At 39.3% G+C, this 24,297-nt stretch overlaps 1 protein-coding gene across 10 annotated transcripts in view; it reads right to left on the bottom strand.

The window, feature by feature from the left end:
* cacna1da (calcium channel, voltage-dependent, L type, alpha 1D subunit, a) overlaps positions 1 to 24,297 on the bottom strand; it is a 65,918-nt gene that overhangs the window by 17,072 nt on the left and 24,549 nt on the right. For 5 of the 10 annotated variants that reach the window (XM_069703303.1, XM_069703299.1, XM_069703297.1 and 2 more), the window contains exons 5-30: positions 23,509 to 23,684; positions 22,625 to 22,777; positions 21,135 to 21,331; positions 20,652 to 20,755; positions 18,933 to 19,102; positions 17,136 to 17,210; positions 15,601 to 15,688; positions 15,189 to 15,215; positions 14,212 to 14,372; positions 13,604 to 13,829; positions 13,285 to 13,492; positions 12,218 to 12,338; positions 11,962 to 12,049; positions 11,857 to 11,887; positions 11,597 to 11,751; positions 11,372 to 11,501; positions 8,243 to 8,302; positions 6,682 to 6,788; positions 5,985 to 6,072; positions 5,786 to 5,893; positions 5,607 to 5,659; positions 5,363 to 5,509; positions 4,956 to 5,157; positions 4,419 to 4,577; positions 3,627 to 3,737; positions 1,502 to 1,585 (exon numbers count right to left, since the gene is read on the bottom strand). In XM_069703303.1, the coding sequence (XP_069559404.1) occupies positions 1,502 to 1,585; positions 3,627 to 3,737; positions 4,419 to 4,577; positions 4,956 to 5,157; positions 5,363 to 5,509; positions 5,607 to 5,659; positions 5,786 to 5,893; positions 5,985 to 6,072; positions 6,682 to 6,788; positions 8,243 to 8,302; positions 11,372 to 11,501; positions 11,597 to 11,751; positions 11,857 to 11,887; positions 11,962 to 12,049; positions 12,218 to 12,338; positions 13,285 to 13,492; positions 13,604 to 13,829; positions 14,212 to 14,372; positions 15,189 to 15,215; positions 15,601 to 15,688; positions 17,136 to 17,210; positions 18,933 to 19,102; positions 20,652 to 20,755; positions 21,135 to 21,331; positions 22,625 to 22,777; positions 23,509 to 23,684 (3,229 nt within the window). Of the gene's footprint in view, positions 1 to 1,501; positions 1,586 to 3,626; positions 3,738 to 4,418; positions 4,578 to 4,955; positions 5,158 to 5,362; positions 5,510 to 5,606; positions 5,660 to 5,785; positions 5,894 to 5,984; positions 6,073 to 6,681; positions 6,789 to 8,242; positions 8,303 to 8,380; positions 8,441 to 11,371; positions 11,502 to 11,596; positions 11,752 to 11,856; positions 11,888 to 11,961; positions 12,050 to 12,217; positions 12,339 to 13,284; positions 13,493 to 13,603; positions 13,830 to 14,211; positions 14,373 to 15,188; positions 15,216 to 15,600; positions 15,689 to 17,135; positions 17,211 to 18,932; positions 19,103 to 20,651; positions 20,756 to 21,134; positions 21,332 to 22,624; positions 22,778 to 23,508; positions 23,685 to 24,297 lie in introns of all 10 variants that reach the window. The other 5 variants (XM_069703300.1, XM_069703296.1, XM_069703305.1 and 2 more) reach the window with 3 other exon arrangements.

Raw genomic sequence — 24,297 nt, forward strand, 5'->3', positions numbered from 1 at the left:
AAGTGTTTTAGGCTGTGTCCAAATCAACTTTTGCTGGTTTAACAGTGGATAATCTAAGCGCAGTTCAAAGGGGCTTATACTTAGTCTCTTAGTTCATAATTGGTGTGTTTCGGTTGTAGCATGAAATAAACAAATCCTCTCCCATTCCCTGATAAAGTCAAGTGCACTTGCACATTGTAATCTTTTAATTTCTAATCTTTTGCATATATGTGCTGCTCCATGTCCCTGTGTGTCAGACAAGCAGAGTGTATGCACGGTGTGCATCTGCCTATTTGGGTGCATATTACTATCTTAATAATGCCCCCTAAAATAACAGTAAACTACTGCCCCACTGAATTAAGACCAGGTTTTTGTCCATTAATCACGTAATAGCTTGTCTTTGCCTCAAGACAGCAACGCTCCTGATAACACTTTGTTTTAAGATCAGCATGCCCATGGATGCTTTGATGGGCACAAGTACCTTTGCTTTTTAAATGACGTGGACGCTAGACAGGAAAATGACAGCTGTGTTGGTCTGAAAATAGCAGCACTTTGTGCTGGGTTTAAGATCCAATGGTGTAAGAGCCTTAATTTCTTTGACCATTTTTGTAATAGTTAAATACAAAGGACCAAAAGAAAAAAATAGACATGTAGTCTTTGTTTTATGTACTTTTGTGCAGAGGAAAGCCATAAAGAAAAGAGTATTTGGTTGGTTTTGTAATTGATTGAAGTAGAGATGCAATCATTCAATATTTCATAGAACCTTGACATGCATTTTCTAAGTGACTGACTTTTATCAATAGTGAAATAAGATTTCAATTAAAACTGCAACTGAACTGCAAAATTACAGAAATCTATTTTTGCCCTAGTTGATAAAACATGAATTATTTTGTTTTTAATCCACTGTAAAGGGGTCCCAAAGATAAAGTTGTTATCAACAACAGGTTACACACACAACATTTTTGTTCATTGCCATACTTGCCTCTACAAGTTTCTATGGAAACAAAATGGACAAGAGTAAGAATTAGACAACCACATCATGAACCATCCTCCTCTGAAACAAATACAGGCCTCAGTTCACAAAGAAATGTGAGCAACTCCTGTTTTTGACACTGCTATGTTCAATGGTAAACAATCAGCATGTTCATCAAAAATTCTGTCATGATATCCTGCTGAAACCTACATTTGTTATTGTCACTGTGTTGAAGAAGCAAAATTCCAACAGGACAGATTTAGATCAATTCAGTGTTAATGCAGCACTAATGACAAGAACATTGACATCAAAGTCAAACTGAAGCTTTACAAAAAAAAGCCAATGGAACTACAATCTACCAACAACATTGCAAATTCATAATGCTAAATTGATGATCAACATGCTAACCTGATTTTAATAGTTCACATGTTAAAGTGGAGGCTGCAAGTAGAGGATATTTAATGTCAAAGTAATAATAGTGTCTCTTGCCATGTGGCTTTCCTGTAAGCCTTCAGTTCAACTTGGGAGTCAGAAAAGAGTTGTACTTACATTAACTTCAGTGATAGCAATATCGACGACGCTACCAACAACAATTAAGGCATCAAATGTGTTCCAAGCATCAGCGAAATAGTGCTGTTATTGCATGATGTTACATGTAAGGGGGAAGATGGGAATGAAAGAGAAAGAAGAGAAGGATGGGGGAAAGTCAGACATGTAATTAGAGAAGAGAAGAAAATGAAAGGGAGAGAGGAAACGAGACAAAAGTTGTAATGAAATGGCAGGGAAAGAGAAAAATGAAAGAAAGTATTAAAAGAGATCAGATAAAAAGACAGATATCGGAGTCCTGCCATTGAGACATGCTGCCAAGGTGGCCTGAATGGAAAGAGGTCAAAGAGCAGTGAGGCCAGGTGTAGCTGAGCTTACTTACATCAATCTCACTGAGAACAATGTCTACTATGCTGCCAATCACAACCAGGGCGTCGAACACATTCCAGGCATCCCCAAAATATCCCTGAGTAAGGGTGGGCGAGTGAAGGGCGAGTTGAACGTAATATTAGCAAAAACAAAGAAGCTTTACTCTTACACTGAAATTTAAATCCACTCATGTTGCTTATTTTAAACACAGAGGAACCCCTGCTGGCTACTTCAGCTGAAGGGCTCGTGATTATAGTGCATTGAAATATAGACTGTTTGAACTGCAAAGTACTAGATCTGCGACAAATTCATGTAAATACCATGTATAAAAAAACACTATAATAAGGAATTATTTTTAATAAAGTCAGCACTGCACTCCACACTGTTTCTCTTACTAGGATCCTGTCCTTCTTCTCAACACAGAGCTGTCAGCCAGGTGGTTGGATTCAGAGGAAAATGAAAAACATTCCCTAACTCATTAGTGTTCACATGTTTACATTATAGGAATAGTTTGACATTTTGTGAAATATTCCTGAGAGCTTGAGAGATAAGTTACATCTACGCCAAGATATCTAATATCTAAGATATAACAGTACGATGTTTTAAACTGAAAACGATCTCAGTACATTTGAGTGTTTTAGCACCATTTAAAACAAAAATCTCTGTCCATACTAACACGCCTGAAAACAAACATCACATGACAACAAATGTACACTGGGCATGCCCCCTAAAACCTGTGATGCACTGTATTTGGTGACCCATCAGATTCTGTGACCCGCAGAGTTGGTTAAATTGGTTGGGTTCAGGCAAGATGAGATAATTAGGGTAAGAATATCAGGGCAGGTAACACAGTCTGATCGGTCACTAAACACGGTACAACACCGGGACTCCATGTCGGGCTCATAACGCTGCAGAACACTGGAATTGTGGCTTAAATAATAGCTTGCCTCCTGCACATGTAGGCAGTAGCAGCATTGTAAAACAGAATTTAACTGCCCAACAGCTGCTAGTACAGACAATAAGGTCAGCAAACACCTGTAAATCCATGTAGTTTATATTCTTCAGGAAAAGGGGTCACGTGATGGGGGCGTGACAAATTAGGAAAGAACACATTGTGACTGACTCAATCAGGAGGGGTGTCTGTGTCATCGTTTATAAAAGTCTCTGTTTCTGACACTTCCAAATAAAACACAATCCCAGTGTATTCAAACTAAAACGGGGGTCATCAGTGTATTTAAAAGCCTCAGTTTTAGGTGTTCAAAAATGTGTCATTAGTGTGAACGCAAGACGTAAACATAGCAAAAGTTATGTGTTATAAAATGTAAATGTATTAGTGAGGATGTATCCATAAGAAGATGGATATCACTCTCAGCTTAGCTTAGCAGTCACTTTAAAAGGGGACTTTCTGGAGTCTTGAGTAAATAAAAGAGATATAACTTGTTCCCTGATGGTCTTTAGAGGTGCTGGTAGATGGATTTTGTTTTACCATTAGACAGTGAGGTTGGCTGTTTCACCAGATTTAACAGTCTTTATGCTGAGCAAAGCGACTGCTTGATTTATTTCTACATTTAGCACACAGACATCGTGTGCCAAGTGGTATCGACCTTCCTCTGCACTTTAACCATCGGTGTTAAAGTTAAAAATAAATATTTTTTTCAAAATGTCCAATAATTCCTTGAACAAATAAAGCTATGTCACTTGTGTGTATCAGTTGGATGTATTTTTGTGTTGTGTGTGAAGCCACATGCTGTCGACTTACCCTGGGTTTGAAAGCAATGAGTTTGAGAACCATTTCCACAGTGAAAACAGTAGTGAAGACCATGTTGAGAATGTCCATGACATAGTTAAAAAGTGCCGACTGGCCGTAGTGCTGCAGAGGCAGATGGAGAGACAGAGTTTTAAAAAAAACTTAGGAGAAGGGTGCTGCATTAGTATTTTAATATGCATCAAATTAATTTTAAACAAAACAAGGATGCTGGTTAAAATAAAGGAAAAGTAAAACAACAGGAAAACTGTAATTAGACAAAAGCCTTTATCTTTTCATCCTCCTTCTGCTTGCATTGCTGTGTCCCACCATGTCTTTTATGGTACTGCCACTGGGGATGTTAAAATCTAAATTTCAACATACCATAAAATGCTAATATAACTATGGCAGAGAGGCAGATACAGACCTAGTGGCTACTGATAACAAAATAACTTTTTCGAGACAGTTGTATCTGTACTAATGATGACTTTATGTTTAATACTTATGAATAGATTCAAAGGAATCTTCAGATGTTTTGAGAGTACATATTTAGAATATTTTAAAACATTATAAAAGTAGTTTTAATTACTCATATCACTATAACGTCCACCTACTAAGAAGTACTTTTAACCTGAAAACTTTTTTGTAACCCGTTTTCAAACTAAATGATCATCAACAAACACACATTTTGATGAATATGTGTGATGTTTTCTTTTGCAACAAATAATTATAGTATGACTCATGATCACCTTCTCTTAAGCAGATACTGATTTTGTCAGTCAGTCATGTAACTACTTGACTTCTTACCTGTACAGCCAGGCAGAGTGTGTTGAGCATGATGAGCACAAACATGATGTACTCAAACCCAGTGGAGTTTACCACATACCAGAACTTGTACTGGTACGGGTTCTTGGGGATGTACCTCCTCAGTGGACGTGCCTTCAGCGCGTACTCCACGCACTGACGCTGCACAGACAAACACAAAGTAGGTTTTAACGCTCAGTTAACAACACTCTTGAGACTGGATCCAAGCCACCCTTAGCTATTGTAATGAGCCACGAGGTTAACAATGTAATGGTGGTAATCAGTGTTAGGATTTTAGTTGCCAAGTTGGGTATTTTTGAACTGGAACAACTGGTGCTTATTTTCACATAGGTCAAGAGACCCACTGTAGCCTACAAGCTTTTCTGTGAAATAAATTTAAAAAAAAAAAAAAAGAAAAGAAAGATAAAATAAAAAAGAAAAAAGAAAAAACAACTATGCATTATAGCATTTTCAGTGCACATCAAAATGTTTCATATCAGTTTATTTTAAGCCACATTTTGTGAACCTGATGACTCTCACCTGGTTCTTGTCGAGCTCACAGTTTTTGTACTCTTTCTCTCCTTGTTCCTGAAATGTGACGATCACAAAACCTACGAAGATGTTCATCATAAAGAAAGCGATGATAATGATGTAGATGATGAAGAAGATGGAAATTTCCACACGGTAGTTGTAAATGGGACCGAGGTTTTCCCTGTTGGAGTCGATGGCCTTGTACAGTAACCTGAGGAGACATGTAAAGGAGGGCAGCTTGTGATTCAGATGAAAAAAAAAAAAAAAAAAAAAACTTTCTCTATACAGTTATCATCTGTGTCTCTCAGTGCACTTTAAGCACCTCGAGCTGAATCTATGTGTGAACAGCAGCAGCGTGAACATCTAACTTTTCATTTCAAAGCTTTAACATGCGAGGTAAAAGGTTTAAATCTTACGAAGGCCAGCCTTCAAATGTGGACACAGTGAACAGAGCCATCATGGCCATGAGGACATTGTCAAAGTTGAATTCACTGTTGTGCCACAATCGTTTGTGGATGGTTGGCTGGTTCACATCTCCCTCCTTATACAGGATGTAGGTGCCCCTATGAGAAAATGACAAGGCGCATGAACAGTAAAGACCAATCTGGGATGGTAAATGCAAATCATTTCCCAGGTAGGAAAAAGAGAAGTGAAACTAACTTGCACTCTTCTGAGTTGGATTTAGCTTCGTCTGTGCAGCGATAGAACTTTCCCTGGGGAGGAAAATAAATGTGTTTATGATGATAATGCATTTTTTTTCATGTTTGGCTTTATGTGTAATGATAATAAAAATTAATAATAAAAAAACTCAAACAAATTTCAAGCTCAGTGCTGCTGACCTTAAATAGCTGCACGCCTATACAGGCAAACATGAACTGAAGCAGAGTGGTGACGATCATAATGTTACCGATGGTTCTGATGGCCACAAACACACACTGTACAACGTGCTGTAAGACAGAGAGATCAAAATGTTAACAAGTGGAGTCTGAGATTGTGGTCATGATTGTGGACAAGCTGCAGAAGGTCCTGAGTTCCCACCTTCAGGCCTTTGGCCCTATTGATGGCCCTCAGGGGTCGAAGAACTCGAAGGACCCTAAGAATCTTCACCACAGAGATGGCAGACGATCTGAGCAGTGAAAAAAAATGGTTTAATGTCAGTGACAGGGAAGTAGACAAATGTAAACTTTTTCAGAAGCCCAAGACCCTTCTAGGAACTAACTTAACTTGTATGTAAATTTAACACAGAATCATCAACAGAGGAAGGAATTCCAGACAGCTGTCTGTTTGTTTGCAGCACTGACTGTTGATGTCAAACTTTTGTATAGCTTCATTCATACAACCATTTTATTGAATACTAGGACAAGGGTAGAGCATCTGTTTTAAAGTTTACTGAAAACAAAGTTCTGCCTAATCTGAAAAGAGTGATAAAAAGAGCGAGTGTGGTCAAACAAGCTGAAGGCACAAGTGAATGAAAAAGAGAGAGGCAGCAAAGATTGTACTATGGTGACGTACAAAACCAGAAAAAAAATAACATGAAACACTGAGGAGATCATCTGCTTTGAAGACAGAGGTTCTGAGGTTCCAGTCTCCCTTTTCACCTCTGCGAGTCTCCTTTTTATTCATTCATTACATACAGTCACATCAGAGTTGTGCAAAGACTTTGAGTTCTTGTTTATCAAACGTCACGTTTGCTTCCTCATCTGTTACTAGGTACTGCGTGTTTTTCTGTACTCACTGAATTCCAAAGGAGACGAGAGAAACTCCCACCACCAACAGGTCCAGGAGGTTGAAGTAATTCCTACAGAATGCTCCTTTATGGAGAAAAGCTCCATATGTCGTCATCTAAGGAGAGGACAGAAGAAGTTAGAGGAGCAAATGGCAAAGAAAAAAAACAAGTATTTCAACCAACGTGCGCTACACACACACACACACACACACACACACACACACACACACACACACACACACACACACACACACACACACACACACACACACACACACACACACACACACACACACACACACACACACACACACACACACACACACACACACACACACACACACACACACAAACATGTTAAATAGGAAAAACATATTCTCAGCACTCACTACATTGCAGTCAAACACACACGCGCACACGTCTCCACACTCTTGTAGATCACTCTGATTCGGGGTGGCGAGTTCAGAGCAGTGAAACAAGAGGCTAAATCTACCACCGCCACCCCCACAGCCCTTAACTACATGAATGTAGTAGTAAGTCATTCATTTCACAATCAACTATGGGATGAGGCAATAAAACATGCATTTTGTTGCCATGATGTCAGGGATATTTACTACCTGGAAGAGCTCTAGTTATAGTGATTGGAAAGTAGAAATGGCCTTACTGTCACATTCATGTGGACCGTCATCTTAAAGCACATTCCATTATGTTCTTTAATAGTTCAGAATAAGGGGAAGCAGCTCCCAATTAAAACTTCAGAGTTCAGCAGGCAGAGAAGAAAAACCGGCCAAAATAACTCTTCTTCAAATAATAAAATTAAAGGATTCATTTTCCGAGTGCATGTAAATGTGGAGCCCCGCAGGGAGATGAAGAGAGGAGAGCGCTAACTGAGAGCACTGGAGAATTTAGAGTCAAACAGCAGTGGACCTGGCAGGTTTTTGCCCAAATAGCTGCGGAGACAACTCCACATTTCTATGCGCTCAGTCAGGGAAAGCAGACTGAACCATGCTCGGCAGGAACATGGTTGGTTTTGCCCCCTCTTTTATGGGTAATCTGAAGAGCAGTCAGTACGAGAGGCATGGACTCAGCTTTGACTGGAGTTGACTTTACACTTTTTGAACACCACCCTGAAGATGACCTCAAACTCAACTTCAGCCAATGCCATCACAATGTCTGAACAGCCCATTAAATTGTGTTGCATCGCACAGAGGGTTGCATCATTTTTTTTTTTTTTTTTTTTTTTTTTTACATATCTGCATCATCAAAATCATTTCAGCGATGACTGCCCGAATGACGTGACACCCATGTGAGTATAATGCAATGTTGATGTGATGTTTCCTTCCCCCAACAGGAGTTCTTTGATTCGTGTAATTTGAACAAATTGTCTCTTTTGTGTTAGTGTGTGCAAAGTAGAGACTAATAACGCCAATATTTTTGTTTTTGTTTTGCTTTTTAAAAGAGGTGCCATGAAAATAAGAGAAAGGAAACAAACAAGCCAGGTTGTACTGAGTGGCAGGTGACACACAAGGAGAGAATGCAGCAAGGCTCTCGTTGTCATTTAAGGGGTTACCTTCAATACGATCTCAAATGTAAACATACTAGTGAAGACATAATCTGCATAGCCTAGGACCTGGAAGGCAACGAGACGTTTGGAGTGTTACTGGGGTGTGGTTAGTCACAGCACGGACAGGGGACACAGGGCATTTACCTTCAACACGATCTCAACAGTAAAGATAGCCGTGAAAGCATAGTCAAAGTAACCAAGTATCTGCAAAAAGCAACGTAGATGTTTAACAAAGACAGTTCATTGTGCAGCTTCATACATCATAAACAAGATGTAAGGAAAGAAAGATTAAAGCATTTCTTGGAAAGAGTTTGTTAGAGTAAACCTCAAAAAGTAAACTCTAACCACTTGCCAAAAAGTTAATTCACTCAAATAAAGGGGACCTATTATGCAAATTTCTTTTCACAGTTTTGAAATATTCTAGGACTCCACTAAAGCAGCTCTCCGAGTATCAGTTCAAAAACTGTGTTCTCTCTGACCTTTACGTAGCCCCTTAGTTCATCCTCTGTCTGAAACAAGCCATTTTATCTCCTGTCCCTTTAAGGCCCACCTCCTTTAAAGGCCCATTTTCTTCTGATTGGCCAATTTCCAGGAAGCCTGCTGAGCGGCCACCAACTGTTACGCTACCCATTGATTTGTGAAGTGCTGTTCTGAAGCCTCGAGTTGGGATTTTGGCCATTACCATCATGGAGCGGTTTGAAGCCAGAAGTGACAATATTTGGACGAGGTGGAGAAGAGTGAACAGTGAATCTGACTTGATCTGATTGGAAACCTGAGGACACTACGCCCTGCACATCCATAGAGGAAACCTGACTGCACGATAGGCCTGTCAATCAAACAGTCACACACCTACAAATATATCACTTTCTGAGGCCTGATATCTACTTAATAACAGGATTATTTTCAGATGGACTGACAGAAAACTAATAAGAAGGCGTTACTTAAGTGAAGGAAACAGATATAACTTGTGGAAAAAATTTATAGACTTTGTATTTCATGAAAGAAGTTGAATAGGAGCCTAAGGAGCAGGAGCCTTTTTGGCGCTAACCCCATGTGGCCTTCGGTGGTATTGCAGTTTAAGGCACTTCCGCATTGGCCTAATTTTTCAGGCCTAGAAGCTACGTCCACTTTTTCATACAGTCTTTGGGCAGCATAGTGCTTATTACACCTTCCTTGTCTTTATGCCGGTGTGGAGGTACCAGAAGGAAACAGTAAATGTACTGGCATGATTTCTTAAATGCATCCATTCAGTCCAGATCTGATCTGAAAAAGGAACGTGGACAGAACAAACATCCACAGCACCAAAGTTTACAGCAGGATGTTTGGGGAAGTGTCCTGCCTGTTACTAGCTTATTGTGTGATGCAGACTTTCAATCACTTTCAATATTATTTATGTAGCGCTAAATGACAATATATGTCATCTGACGGCCCTTTACATAGTAAGGTCCAATCACAAGCCATATAAAAAGTTTGACCCATATATATTTATGTTAATAGTACATTAGTCATTTCTATGTGCAGCAAATGTGCTGGTAAACTTTTTTTCTACTGTATTCTACAACTCTAAATTATAATATCTTCCTGCATGGTCTGTCTATAGTTCTTGGCGTGCTGTGCCAAAAGCAATTGACTTTATAAAGAAATCAGTGAGAAGCTGACATCAGCTCAGAACAAACTGAGCATTCAGAGCAGTGTGAAGCTTGAAACACGTTTTTTTTTTTTTTTAGTGGAATGACTTTTACATACGTTTACCTCAATATTTGAAACTCTGGCCAAGTTTAATGTGAACATCCCAAGTTGTATCATCATAGCTGACAGAAAATACAGACAAGCATAATAGGTCCTCTTTCATGGACTTAAGCACAGTGATCATAAAATCCATACAATAAATGGACAATAACACATACTTACTGAACCGTACTGGAGTTTTTGCCTGTTTTAGCTCATAATATTTTTTCACACCTTGCAGGAGCCGGGGTGTTTCAATTTGTGTCAAAATGAGATTGGAAATCAACATTCAGAAACCATCCAGTAGCTTGAGATAAAGTACTTGTTTCCTTACATTTTTGTGAAGCATATGAATCTCAGATGATTTCATGCAGACACAATTTTATAAGCAGAAAGTTCAACACTGTGTGAGTTTACTGCTAAAAAACACTGCATTCACAGGCAACGTTGGAGAAGAAGCAAAAGAGTTCAAATGAAAAAGATGATGAGAGTTTAGTAGTGTTTTAGATGTAAAAGGGTGCTGTTGAGTAACTGATCTCTAAATCTTAAATGATAGAACAGACCATAAGGAACAAGGTGACCACATGCCACCTTTAAATGTGGACACATATTTTCAAGCATTTATCCTGGTGTCGTGACAGGAACGATCTTTGTTCTGACAATAATAATGAATGTATGTTTTGGCAAATAAACTGCAAGTAATCTTTGCCAGTCAAGGCAGATTTAATGTTAAGGAGAGGATAAAGTATTTGGATAAAGGAACTCTCGTCTGAACTATTTGTTCTCTCTATTTCTCCTTCTATATGTTATGCTTGACCAAACCTAAAACACACAAAAGGAAAATGTATTTTTTACACAAGTAACTTGATGTTATTTATCAGATGACATCCTATTAATACCCATTCATCCACCCGGTTTATCCTGAACAGGGTCACGGGGATCCTATTATAGATAAATATAATATAGAAATCCCATCAACAAGTAAAATGCATTCTTAGTGTTTGGCCTCACTTATTCTGATTTGCACCAAAAACATTTTGTAAATCCCTCTTAGAGAACGGTGTCATTAAAAACAGGGGTGGTGAAGTTGCTTCTGTATGGCACATCAAACAGTTTTTAATTCTCTCCTGAAACACCATGAATACTGCTTCTACTGAAATAAATCAATGTATAAACTCAGGTCAAGTGTGGTTTGCAAAATGGTCAGTAGTTATGTGAATTAAGTTGCAGAAAATGGGCTAAAACATGCAAAACCAAGAGTATGGTCATTTAGAGACATCTCAAAATGCACATCGAACACTACTATCAGAAAGTGACTTACTGATAATGTTACTTTACCCACAAATCTTCACTACACAGTTTGTTTGAAGTCATAAATACATTTCTGTGGAAGGTTTGCAGACTTACAATATTGCGAGCTGAAAAGTTTCGTATTGGATCCTCAGCAGCAAGCGAGACGGAGCTGAGCATGATGAACACCAGGATGAGGTTGGTGAATATGTGGTGATTGATGAGTTTGTGGCAAAACACGCGAAACCTGCAGGAAATAGTAAATACAATGTAAACACCAATGTGATATCTGTCAGAGCCTGAGTGTGTATGTGAGCGGTATGTGATAAGAATGCATCTTACGGGTTTGTGTTGCTGAAGATGAAGAAGGCACTTCCCTCTGGGATAGGAGTGATCTTCTCCTTCTTTACCAGGTCGGAGATGACCGGCCGAGGCCCTGATGGAACTTCTGGGTCCTCCTCCTCCGCCGCAGTGTCGTCGATCTCCTCCTCCTCCTCCTTACAGAACAATCGAAAATGTGAAACGTGTCGGCGCACGGAACTTCTCAAACTGTACAGATAAGTGACTTTATGTTTGACTGTTTAAAAGAAATCAAAGCATACCTTTTCTTCTTTCTCATCATCCTTTTTGTCCCTGTAATGAACAGAATGGAGTTTCAACATTCAATATTTTTGTCACAGAGAGACGGAGAAAGTTCAAGTCGTCACCCTTTTTTGTCTCCTTCGTCTGTGTTGAGGGATTCTGCATCTGCCAAGTTGTCCACAGCAATAGCCAAGAAGACATTCAGGAGGATATCTGAGCAAAGTGTTCAGTAAAGAACAACTCAATCGCTAAAAGTAACTAACAAATACCACATACTTGGAGGATACGCTCCTCTGTCTATGTCAAACACAACAGATCATGAAATACAAACAACTTTAATGTCTGGAGCAGCGACAGATGTGTCAGTGTGCGCGAGGATACAGTTTCCACAGATGAAGAGGATGATGAAGTAAAAGCACACGATCATCCCAGAGGATGAAGGGCCTCCATACGCCATGATCCCATCATACATTACAGCGTTCCAGTCTTCTCCAGTCAGGATCTGAATGGATCATAATATTTTTTTTCACAAACATAGCAATTTCTTCGCATGGCAGAAAGAAAACCGTTTCATCTGCAATAAATGGGCAGTGATACTCTGGGGAAAGATGGGAATCTCAGGGCCAAAAAATATAGTTTATACTAACACATTTTTTGGAACTTTTGACCAAATTAAAATCACGAGGACTCAGTCAGACGGAGAACAGATTCAAAATTACATGTCCTGTGTTCTGGCACCAGGATTGCATTCATCCAAGGGTTATTCCTTACAGCCTGAACAGCTTTTGAGGGTGAAACTAGTATTGATACCTGAGATACCCAAAAATCTAATGATGACATCTTAACAGCTGATGACATTTTTTTTTTTTTTTTTTTTTTTACATAAACATAAAATAAACAAAAATCTTGATTTTGAATCTTTTCATAACAGACTTTTTGCACAATAGACATTTTGACTTGTCACAGCAGGGAATGCACAAGTCTATTAATGATGACTGAGTTCCATTAAGTGTCCCAAAAAGCTAAAACAGTGAACCGAAATGCACAAAAGCTGGAGCAGCCCTACTGTGAATGGAATGCAGCCATCATTAGTACACCAGTGCTTTCCCTACAATGACAAGTTAAACGTTCTATTATGTCTTGCAGCCTTTTGTTACCTCTCAACATCAACATTTACATAAAAAATATCTGCAGTGAGATCATGTCGGCTGACACTGTGTATCGGCCTGGCTGATTTATCTGTGTAGCTCTGTTCCTTTCAGAATTTGCCTTTGACAGTCTCATGACATAAATATTTTACATCTGTTTGTACAAACAACACAGTTTTCTTATTTTATCTGCAGTTTCAGCACGTTTGCCACCAAGAGGTATAACTGCTGAATGTTTGGTGTTCGACACTCAGATGGGTGCGACAGTGATCTGTTGTTGTGTCGTTGCACTGTGGATACCTGAAACACAGTGAGAAGGGCTTGGGGGAAGTTGTCAAAGGTGCTCCTCTTTGTCTGGGTTTCGTCAAAGTTAAACTTTCCTCCAAACACCTGCATGCCCAGCAGGGAAAAGATGATGATGAAGAGGAAGAGCAGCAGCAGCAAGGAAGCAATAGACTTCATTGAGTTGAGTAGCGACGCCACCAGGTTACTCAGAGACTGCCAGTGTCTACAAAGAAAGGTTGACCGAGAGAGAGAAGGAGAGATTAACCGAACAGCTCATGAACCGTACTGTGAACCCATGCACACAAACACACACACAGCATGGTAACAGTCTTACCGAGTGACCTTGAAGATCCTCAGCAGGCGGACGCAGCGGAACACAGAGATACCGAGTGGAGACATGATTTCCAGCTCCACCAGAATAGTTTCAGTGATTCCTCCGCACACCACGAAGCAGTCGAAGCGGTTGAACAGTGAAACAAAATAGGCCTGTAGCCCAAGACTGTACATTTTCACCAACATTTCACAGGTGAACAGGGCTAGCAGCACCTTGTTGGCCACATCTGAAAAGCAGAGAAAAAGTCATTAAAAACACACAAATAAAAGGAAAGATACAGTCCATGTAATGTTTAGTGTGACGCATTAGACAGTGCTGAGATTTGTTTAGCTATAATTGATATAAAATTTAATTACATTTTAAATTGTATTAAATTAAATTAAATTAAATTAAATTTGTATCTGATCATGGATCTCTCTCAAAATACACATGATAATTGAGAATCATGGGATACATTCGTATTCAAATAACTGCAGTGTTTTATGAGTATAGAGATGTGTGTGTGTGTGTGTGTGGGGGGGGGGGGGTTAGGGGGTTGAGATATTCTACTAACTAACACATATTCACAAATTCAACCATGTTCGTGTGTACTGCAGTGCAATTCGTACCCTGCACTTGTGTCAGCCACATAGGCTGGTTGTAATGCTCTGATGATATGGTGAGGGTGTTGAGGAACACCAGGATGATGACCAGCCAATAGAAAGGCACCGACTTGACAGCCAACCGGCACTTCCTGCGGCAGAATCTGTTCCAACGGCGCCAGCGCCGACTGCAGGAGGAGGGAACAATTTCAGTACGAAGAATGACTTTAGTGTGACTTATTCTGCAAACAAATAGATTTTAAAAACACAAGATGTAATTACATGGATTAAAAATGTCTACACAATGCAATAAATGCATACGAGTGTTTTTAAAGGAAAATCTCTAAAGTTTGTGCCCATTAATAATAAGAACGCAGTGAAGTACGGGAGACGAACCACAAGGGAACTGCATCAATATATTTTTGCAAGTCATACTGTACAGTAAGTGAGCTGAAAAATACTGTGTGAGGCTGTTCTCTAAAAATACCCTGTGCTACATGCTGACTTTATAAAAGCTCTTGATTTATCATTCCTGTAAAGTCTCATTAAAAATACAGTAAAATGAAAGCTAAGCACACACATCTGTATAATCTAATGCAGGCACCAAACTTTATAGTAACAGCTAGAGCTGCAAGTAACAATTATTTTCCTCGCAGCCAATGTTTTTTCGATTAATTAATTAGTTGTTTGGTCTTTAAAATATCAGAAACTGGTCAAAAATATATATATATATTTGTGTTTCCCAAAGTTCAAGGTGCAGCCTCAAATGTCTTGTTTTGTCCTCACCAACAGTGCAATACAAGAAGATATTTACTTTATTATCAGGGAGGACTAAGGAAACTGGAAAATATTCACATTTAACACGCTGGAATCACACAGTTTTAGCATGTTTTATTTAAAAAATGACTCCAAACAATTTTCAAAATAGTTTTCTCTTGATCAATTAATCAATTATTCGATGAATCATTGAAGCTCTAGTAACAGAAACATGCAAATATACTGACCTGAATTTTGACTTGGAAATTTTCTGACTAAAAGAAAGAAGAAGTCAAAGTTTACAAATACAGGTTGTAGCAGAACTTTGTCAGAGACATAGACTGATTAGTAGAGTTCACTGACAACAACCTAAACAGTATGCAGCGCAAAAGTCAGTAGCATAATGAGTTTGGAAGAAAACAAAAACATATTAAGTACGTTGTTCGCTTTAGCCACAAATGAAAAGGTTGAGAAAGCACATAGAGAACAAATTGTGTCATCGCTGTACTGACAGCCTGTGAAGTCAGAGACCGATATTTTTTAAGAAACTGAAGCAAAAATCACACAACTGACAGAAATCTCATGTATTGAAATATAATGTTATAACAGTGGTGCTGTATTTCAAAAAGGTTTGGTTTGCAAAGTGCTGTGCATTCTCACCACAGAGGTCCGCAGCATGGCGTCTTTTCTTCCTCGCCGTTCTGATTCTCTGTGTTCACAGATTCTGTTTCACTGGCTGGAACGCTCGCTACAGCAGCAAATAAAGCAGGCATTTATACAAATGTAGTCACACGCACTTTGCAGTGGTGGAAGATTCTTCAGAGAGACACAATGCATTGCATCCCAGGAGTAAAGAAGTTTAAAAATATCTCAAATACAGGCTGCTTGCATCATTGTAATTCTGGCATTCCATCAAAAAGATAAACAGGCAGAGAATACAAAGCAGCAAAGCTTAAGATAACTACACCAAAAACTATATTCAAGTGTATCAGATTTGTTTGATAGGGATTTTAATCTCCAAAGCCAAACTGCAAATACAAAAGCACCTCACAGAAGGGAAGGAGCTAACTGCAGCAGGCTGTGCATCACTGTCATCATCAGTATCGTTTACCGAGTGCTGAAAGGGAGCTGACATGGGACAGGCGAGTGGACAGCTGCTCTACGAGGGCTGACTGATGCAGACAATGAGGAGCAGAGGGGAGACGGGAGCCAAGAGAGGACGACAGCGCTCTTAAAACTGTCTCTGAAATGCTACACTCAAAGCACTGCCAGCGCTTTGGGAAGACTGTCTGTGCAGAGAGATGATGATTAACTGTGTGAAATGTCTCAGTGCTTTAACTCGTAAGAGGGAGCGTGGTGTGTGCTGCTGCTTAGCTTATGTAGACGTGTTGGCTTTGATTCCTGAGTGGTCGGACAGCTCTCAGCTCTGAAAATAGTGCTGACTGCTGGAGTAGTGATCTGGGTTTAGCCCTGTTTCCTATATTCATACTGAGCCCCTGCTTTTGAAATGGGACATGGGAAGGAAACGGGGTGTGGCTGCTATCAAATGCCACTGTATTTCTGTTCCATATACGACTCATTTTATGGGTACAAGATAAGTTTGAAAAATAAATTACAACCAGACTTTGAGACCGTGGAAGAAAAACCAGGGAGGACAAAAGGACAAACTTAAAAAAGGCTTTGAACACGACGGGTAAAACAGAATAGTAAAGCACAAAATGATGAAATATTTATTTAGGCTGCACATGTATACACACACACACACACACACACACACACACACACACACACACACACACACACACACACACACACACACACACTGTAATTTCTACATCTAATCTATTTTTACCAATAATATATTTGTGAAGAACACTTTTCACTAACTGGTCATGTTCAACAAGTATGTCAGATCGCATTTTTATCTTCATAAACAAAACAAAACATACAGTCTGGTCTTATTATTTTGAGTAATTCTTCTGTAGAAAATCGATTTGGTCATAAAACCCACATACTCCCATGCACACACTCACGCTCTCACACACACACACACACACACACACACACACACACACACACACACACACACACACACACACACACACACACACACACACACACACACACACACACACACACACACACACACACACACACACAAGCTAAAGAGAACACTGGAGGGAAACCACATTTACCATGAGTGTCGGACGACTGGCTGAACCACCCAAACCTTCCTTTCTTCTTCTCAGTAAGGTCAGCCAGAGTCACCCCTTCATGTGTAATGCATGCAAGCCCATGCATTCAGACACAACGGCACAGCAGAGGGACATGGGGGCGAGAATGGGCTGCTATCAAAATGGGTCAGAGCAGACAAGCACCACAGGACAACAACAACAGTATTCAAAATATCAATATCCAACAATGACGAGAGCAGCAGGAGCCACATGGGCTGCAGACACTGAGGAGGGCAGAAGAACAACATGAACAGCTGTTAGTCAAAGGAAGCGTCTGCAGGCGACGAAGACCTGTACTAACATGTTACAGTGTAAATTAATGTGTCAACATGTTAGTAAGGGCTCGTGTGTTGTCGACGGACACTAAAAGCCGGGATGGATATTGAAGAAAAGCAGAGTGGATCTTCTTACTATCACAGAACCTTTCACTAGAATCTTCTCACTTTATGATAAATAAATAGCGTAATGTTGCTACAGAAAATTAAAGAGCAAAATGGAACCAGAGGAAAACACAGGTGGGAGAGGCGACAACAATATACAGACAGAAAAAGAATGTGGGGAGATTGTAATGAGCAGATATGGTGCAAAAAAATTGAGATCCTACGCGCCGACTGTAAGGTGAAGCAGCTGCATGTTCTCCATTCTGTATCATGTGTGCTGCTTATATAAAGAGGATTTGGATTAAGAGTTTTTCTACTGCTCAAGAAATATGTTTTTTTTTTCCTTTTCTCCCTCTCAGATAAACTCCAGTGGTACTTACAGCGTGCTCCACTTCTATCAGTGACATACACTGAGGGTGGAGATAAAACCAGGCTGTATGCTCAGCTTCAAACACCTCTTGTATGTTTATACCGAACACCTCGAGGAACTGTCTTTCTGGCAATACATGCCTCTATTTATGTGTGTATGTATGTTTGTCAGCGTGTGTATTTTGTCTTTGTTTGGCCAAGAAAGTATCATTGGCTGTGACACAAAACAAAAAAACTTAGTGGATAATAATTGTATGCTACATTTTTGCTATGTTCAATACAGGAGTTATTTTGCAATTACTGTAGTGTTACAGACCTTTTACTTGCGGTACGTTTGATCAACCTGCCTTGTCTCATTCTACTTTAATGAGTTATTTCCTACAACTCCCAAGATGGCTTTTGAAAATTTGCACGAGAAAACTGAGGTTTAATCTGACTCTGTTTAGATTTGCATGAATTGCATTATTCTACTTGTGGTGCTGTTGAGTTCTTTCTGTGTGATTGTTCCAAACTAATGCAAAAAAGAAGAGAGGACTCAAATGTCATGTTTTAAATGTCATCTTTTTTTCTAATTAATACGCTCTGTATCTGGGCTACATATGCTTGAGCATAATTGACCAGCTATCTGGGGCAATAGGAAAAATAGAGCACTTTCTACCCAAATAGGAATACTAGGAAAGCTCCTGTTCTGTTTTAAAGAGTGTTATGGAAAAAATATTTCTGCTGAATGATATTTTAGATTTAACCCACTGTGTTTCTTTTTTTTTTTTAGAACTCCCACTGCAACACTTTATGGATGTCTGGAGTACAAGCTCTTTTATTTCACGATTATATAAAAATAGGCCTAATTATAGCCGCAGAAATCCCAAAGCTATCAATCCAACAGAAATACACACAGCTGGATATTTTTCTGGGCATGGCAAATACGATGTCGATTGGTTTTCTGTATTGAAGGGCGCTTGTGGTGGCAACATTACTAAAGAGGGGAGGGGAGAGAGAGAGCGCTTACGGTTGCGCTTGCTCTCCTCATCGGCCTCATCCTCATTGTCCGGGTCGATGTCTTCAGCCTGAGTGATCCAGTCTAGGTAGCCCTTCAGATCCTCCTCCAGTTGCTGCTTCTCACGCAGCTTCTGGAAGTCTCCGCGAGCTTTGGCCTTTTCTCTCTCCTTGGAGAACTCTCTGGATTTGGAGAAGCACACGTAAAAAAAAAAAAAAAAAAAAAAAAAAACACAAACACAAACACATACACATACAAATACAAAATACACAGGAGTGCATGAATTACCAGAAGGACACATGAAGGAGCTTTCACAGCAAACAAGAACCACATTTCTTTCACACAAAATGGAAATTAGTCTGTTAACTGTTCTAAATCATGTCTAACTATAGGACATTTAGTCACTGAATGAAGACATCCTGTGTACGATTTCCTGTCTATTCATACTGTATTCTATATAAACACATGCTTCCGCTGCAACCTTTCAATGTCTTGTGTGTTTTTCTGAACTCTAACCACTGGAGGGAGATGTACACCTTTGAGAACACAGGACTATATTTAGAGCCCTACAGTACAGTAGCGTATCCTTCAGGCGAGCATCTTAATCATACAGAAAAGGCAATTTAGGCAGACAGATGGTTAGAGAGATGTGAAACATTTACACAGCAACTCAATTTAAAGATTATATAAGACAGCGAGTGTGAAAACTATGATATGTATCGGTTCAGAGGATAGGAGGTAAATATACGGAGTGGATGGTGGGAAATTGTTATTAATGAGAAAAACATGTATTTAAGCTGTTTTAATGAAAAATTGTAATGAATGAGAAGTGTGTCAATTTCTGTAGATTAAAAAATTAATGTGGCAAAGTAAAGGCACTCAATAGTAAGAAGACTGCATAGTAGAATAGGTAAAACTGAATTTAGATCACTGATGCAGATTTCAATCTAAAGCAGCTGACAGGGCTGCAGGAGTGCCTCACTTCATTATGATGTTAACCATGTCGACTTTTTAAAAAAAAAAATTAAATCATGCTTTCCTGGCTGGTCAACCATCCAGAGATAATTCTACTGTAATACCCCACCCCCACTCCACAGAGCTGGGAAAGCGAACTGGGGTTTGAGGGAGCTTATAGGAGCGCAAAGGGAGTGAAGGGCGAGGAATAAGATTAATTTCTCTCTCAGGAGGTTGGGTGGGTTGGGGATGGGGCGGGGAGAGGAAACCCTCACTTTGCAGTTGCCGTGGAAAGCATGTAACAGTTCAACATCAACAGAGGTCAGCGATGAACGCCGAAGACCGAATTTACATTCATCCTGAAGGCCTAATGTAGACGAGTCAGTCACTGGTTTATTATCTCAAAAGGTTTGTATCAAGATTGTGGGAATCCGCAGTTCTCTCATTTACAGGCCAACACTACTTCCCAAACAAAGAAAGCCATGACAGGGTGCACAACAACTCTCAGTATACACGCTTGCACACTGCAGACCAAAACCACTGCACAAGTTGCCTCTTACCCACTGAGCACACCTAACACAAGGTTTAACACGAAAAAGGAGCCCAGTATAATCAGGCTGACAAAATAAATCCATGGTGTTTCCCATCCGATGGCGTCGTTGACCTACAGGAGCCAAGAGTAGCCGGTTAACAGACACAAACACACAAAAAACAGAGAACCTCCAGCCTGCAACCAAGCAGAGGGTCTCTGTCTACAGAAGAGAAGAAGGTGCTTACCCGCTCAACACACCCAAAACCAGGTTAAGAACGAAAAAGGAGCCGAAGATCACAAGACTGACAAAGTACACCCATGGAAGCTCAAAGCCCATAGCATCATTCATCTGGAGGAGCAGCCCATTACCAAAGAGTAGGGAGAGGAGGGAAAAGAGAGGAAGAATAAAGGGAAAGAAAAGAGCGAAATAATCTGTTAAAGGCAGACACTGTCGGAAAATAAGAACAGAACACAATAAAGTGTTTCTTGTAAGAATACTGATAGAGCCAGGATAGTATCATTTTGTGAGACAAGTTGTTAAATGCATTCAATCATTTAGGCAATCAATCATATCAGAGTGATAAGAGCTGCCTCAGGGAATTATCAGCAGCTTCATCATCTGAATGTCAGTCACATTATTGTTGTGTGGCTGATCTAAGAGACAGTGAGGCTGAAGGCATGTGACAGTCACAGGTTATCGAACTGGGAGGGCAGAGCGAGACACTCACCCAGTACAGCACGTCTGTCCAGCCCTCCATGGTGATGCACTGGAACACCGTCAGCATGGCAAACAGGAAGTTGTCAAAGTTGGTGATGCCACCGTTGGGACCTTGCCAGCCTTCCCTGCACTCTGTGCCGTTGATTGGGCATTGGCGCCCATGCCCTGAGATCGCACATGGAGCTTGTTCATCTTCTGCTAACACATCTGCAGAGAGAGAAAGAGTTTGAAATCATCAGTGTTTATGTAGCGTAAGCACAAACCCAGCAGTCTGATTTACAGCACCTTACACAAAATATCTCCTTCTGAAACTACAAAAAAGGCTAAGCAGGAAAACAAAGACTTTCAAGAGAACTGGTTATCCTATTTGTATTATTTTCTAATCAAATGCGACTTCCTCACGTTTTACCTGCATGGAGAAAGCTGCTCTTCTCCAGGGGTACAGTTTCAAATGGCATTACCTTAATTAACATGTACAAGGAGCAGTGGTAGAATGAGGAAAAGAGTGTAGTTTACTTAAGTACATTTGTAAAGTAATTGTACTTAACTATTTCAATTTCAAGTAACTTTATACTTCTTCAAGAGGGAAATAATCTATTTTTAACTCAGCTACATATATTTGACAGCATAGTTACAAATTACTTTGTAAATTAAGATTTAATAGTACAAAAACACAAGTTCATAAAATATAACCCATTGCCTTAAAGCCCAAAGATTTGCGACGATACTGTTTAAGTGAGAACACTGCAATAAAAAGTTGCAGCAATTTGAACTGGATCGACTCAGTTCGACTCAAACCAGATATGGTGTCACCTGCGATTTAGTTTGTCCATTTGCAAGTGGGCAGCTTTACAATGGAAGGCACAATGCATAGTGTTTTTTCTGCTTAGAAGAGACACCAACTCCTCTAAATTATGGAGCTGCTACAAAATAGACAGGGGAATTTTACAAAACTGGGGAGACATAAATGTGTATAAACCCCCTGGGTATTCCGATGTAGACCCCATGGACCGCTCCAGAATCTTGCCCCTTTCAGTTTTTTTACGATTATGCAGTTTCGTCACCACCAAAATACATTTGCTGGAAGTAACTCACTAACATTATCCTCATCAATGTTTTAAGATGCTACAAATTATATCCAGCTTCAGAGTGCCTGAAAACCCAGATGTTAAAATTTAGGTGCAGAGAGTCATTGTTATTGAGATGCTACACCGTCTGGTCTGATTTCTTTGGTGTAAACTGGCAGGTTTTATAATGTTGCAGACAGGTAAATTGCAAATAGTTGCAAGTTTCAAATCATCTCCTCACGAATCTTTAGTCTGAACAGGCCCTAAAGATTAAACAAGTTGTTTCTAGCCTGTTTTACTTTTAACATCTTGAGGTTTGGTAAAAAAACAGTTTTTAAAGTCAGCCAACAATGAAATAAAATAAACAGTTTGTTACTATTTTTAAAATACATTATCTGAATTTTATATGTAAAAGACAGTTGAGAGTTCTTACCTGCGCCAGGTAGATAGCACGTTGCATGCATTTTACCAATGAAAAGCTCCAGGCCGATAATAGCATAGATGATAATTACGAATAGGACCAGGAGGGCAATGTGCAGGAGAGGGACCATGGCTTTAATGATGGAGTTCAACACCACCTGTAAACCTAAGCAAAGAGGAAAATAAACACATTATATGCATCCTGGTTGTCCTTTGTATGAGTGAGATAATAGTAAAATATGGTTAAAAAATTCTACCAGTCAATATCCCTGTTCTTAATACCAAAATAAATAAAGTCCAGGCCCCAGGTGTTAGAGTGGTTAACTCTTCTTGATTCTGTGAGTTTACTTTTAAACTGTCTAAATACATTAAAATAGACGTAAGTAGACAAAGCTCACGATCATTTAAAATAGTAATTAAGACTGTATAAACACATTACAGACTGTTAACATTAGATATAAATATGTAAATACGTGTCTTTGGTATGCATTATGTGGGTGAATATACAGCATATGTCATAATACCCATTTATCTCACAAGTACAAAAAAGGTGCCCACTTTTTGTTTGACATTGATTCAATATTCAGTTTTTTTCAGCACATGTACAACCACATATATTTCATAAATAAACAAGTGTTTACTGAAAGTTTGTTTATTCTTATTACACCACAGCACATGCCCTTAGGGTGCTGATGTAGATGCTGAATGGATGTTTTTAGCAAACAGTCCGCGGGGACTGCACACGGACCATCTGGACTCGCCATGTGTAAATGTTCACCCTACATTTTACTGGGTAGAAGGACTAAGAGATTTATACAAAATACGCCATAAAAAAATGTGGCAAATCTTCTGCATTGTGTTACGTTTGTGCAGAGCTTAAAAGTTCTCACAACTTACTAGGTACTCCTGAGACCAGCCGCAGGGGTCGCAGCACACGGAAGGCTCGAAGGGCTTTAACATCAAATCCCCCTGGCTTACCCCCGTGCCCATGCATCGATGGATGGTCATCATCTCCTTCTTCCCCATCTTCCTTCTCTTCTTTGGTCAAAAGCTCCAAAACAACACTGAAGAGTCTGTTAGAAAACAAAGAAGGTCTCTGTCATTATTAATCTGCTGAGGGAAAATGTGTTTTCATCTGAACTGTATATTTTAGCGAATCCTTATCTTTTGTAGAGATTTTATCATTTTTATTCAATAAATCAACAAAGAAAAATACCTGGCAACTGTTTCAATAGTCTATTGTTATTTTTTAAGAAAGAGTATGCCAAACATTTGCCAGTTCCAGCTCAAAATGTGAAGCTGCTACTTTTATCTTTCAGATATGATAATAAACTGAATATCTCTGGGTTTCAAACTCATTTTCAGACAAAGTCAGCAAGTTGAAGATGTCACCTCAGGTGGCAAATATGCCAAGCATTTTTTATAAATATACTGACTTAATAAAAACAACTAATCAATTACATTAAGGGAAATAAATCAGTTGATGAATAGTATGTATTGTTTACAATCTTGATTGTTCTTATCATTACATAGTATAGACATTTTCATTCAATATATTAAATGGGTAGTGTTACAAATATTACAAAGTTCATAAAATCTAATCATCAACCTCATTTTCGTATTCAGTGTTGTTTTTTTTAATTCCCAAACTCCCTCTAATTAACTATTTTTATTTAGAAACACCTT

Source organism: Brachyistius frenatus, unplaced genomic scaffold (assembly GCF_029030835.1).
Source record: "Brachyistius frenatus isolate BFR_SWC_R1_liver_20210118 unplaced genomic scaffold, ASM2903083v1 Contig_45, whole genome shotgun sequence".
Classification (NCBI taxonomy): Eukaryota; Metazoa; Chordata; class Actinopteri; family Embiotocidae; genus Brachyistius; species Brachyistius frenatus.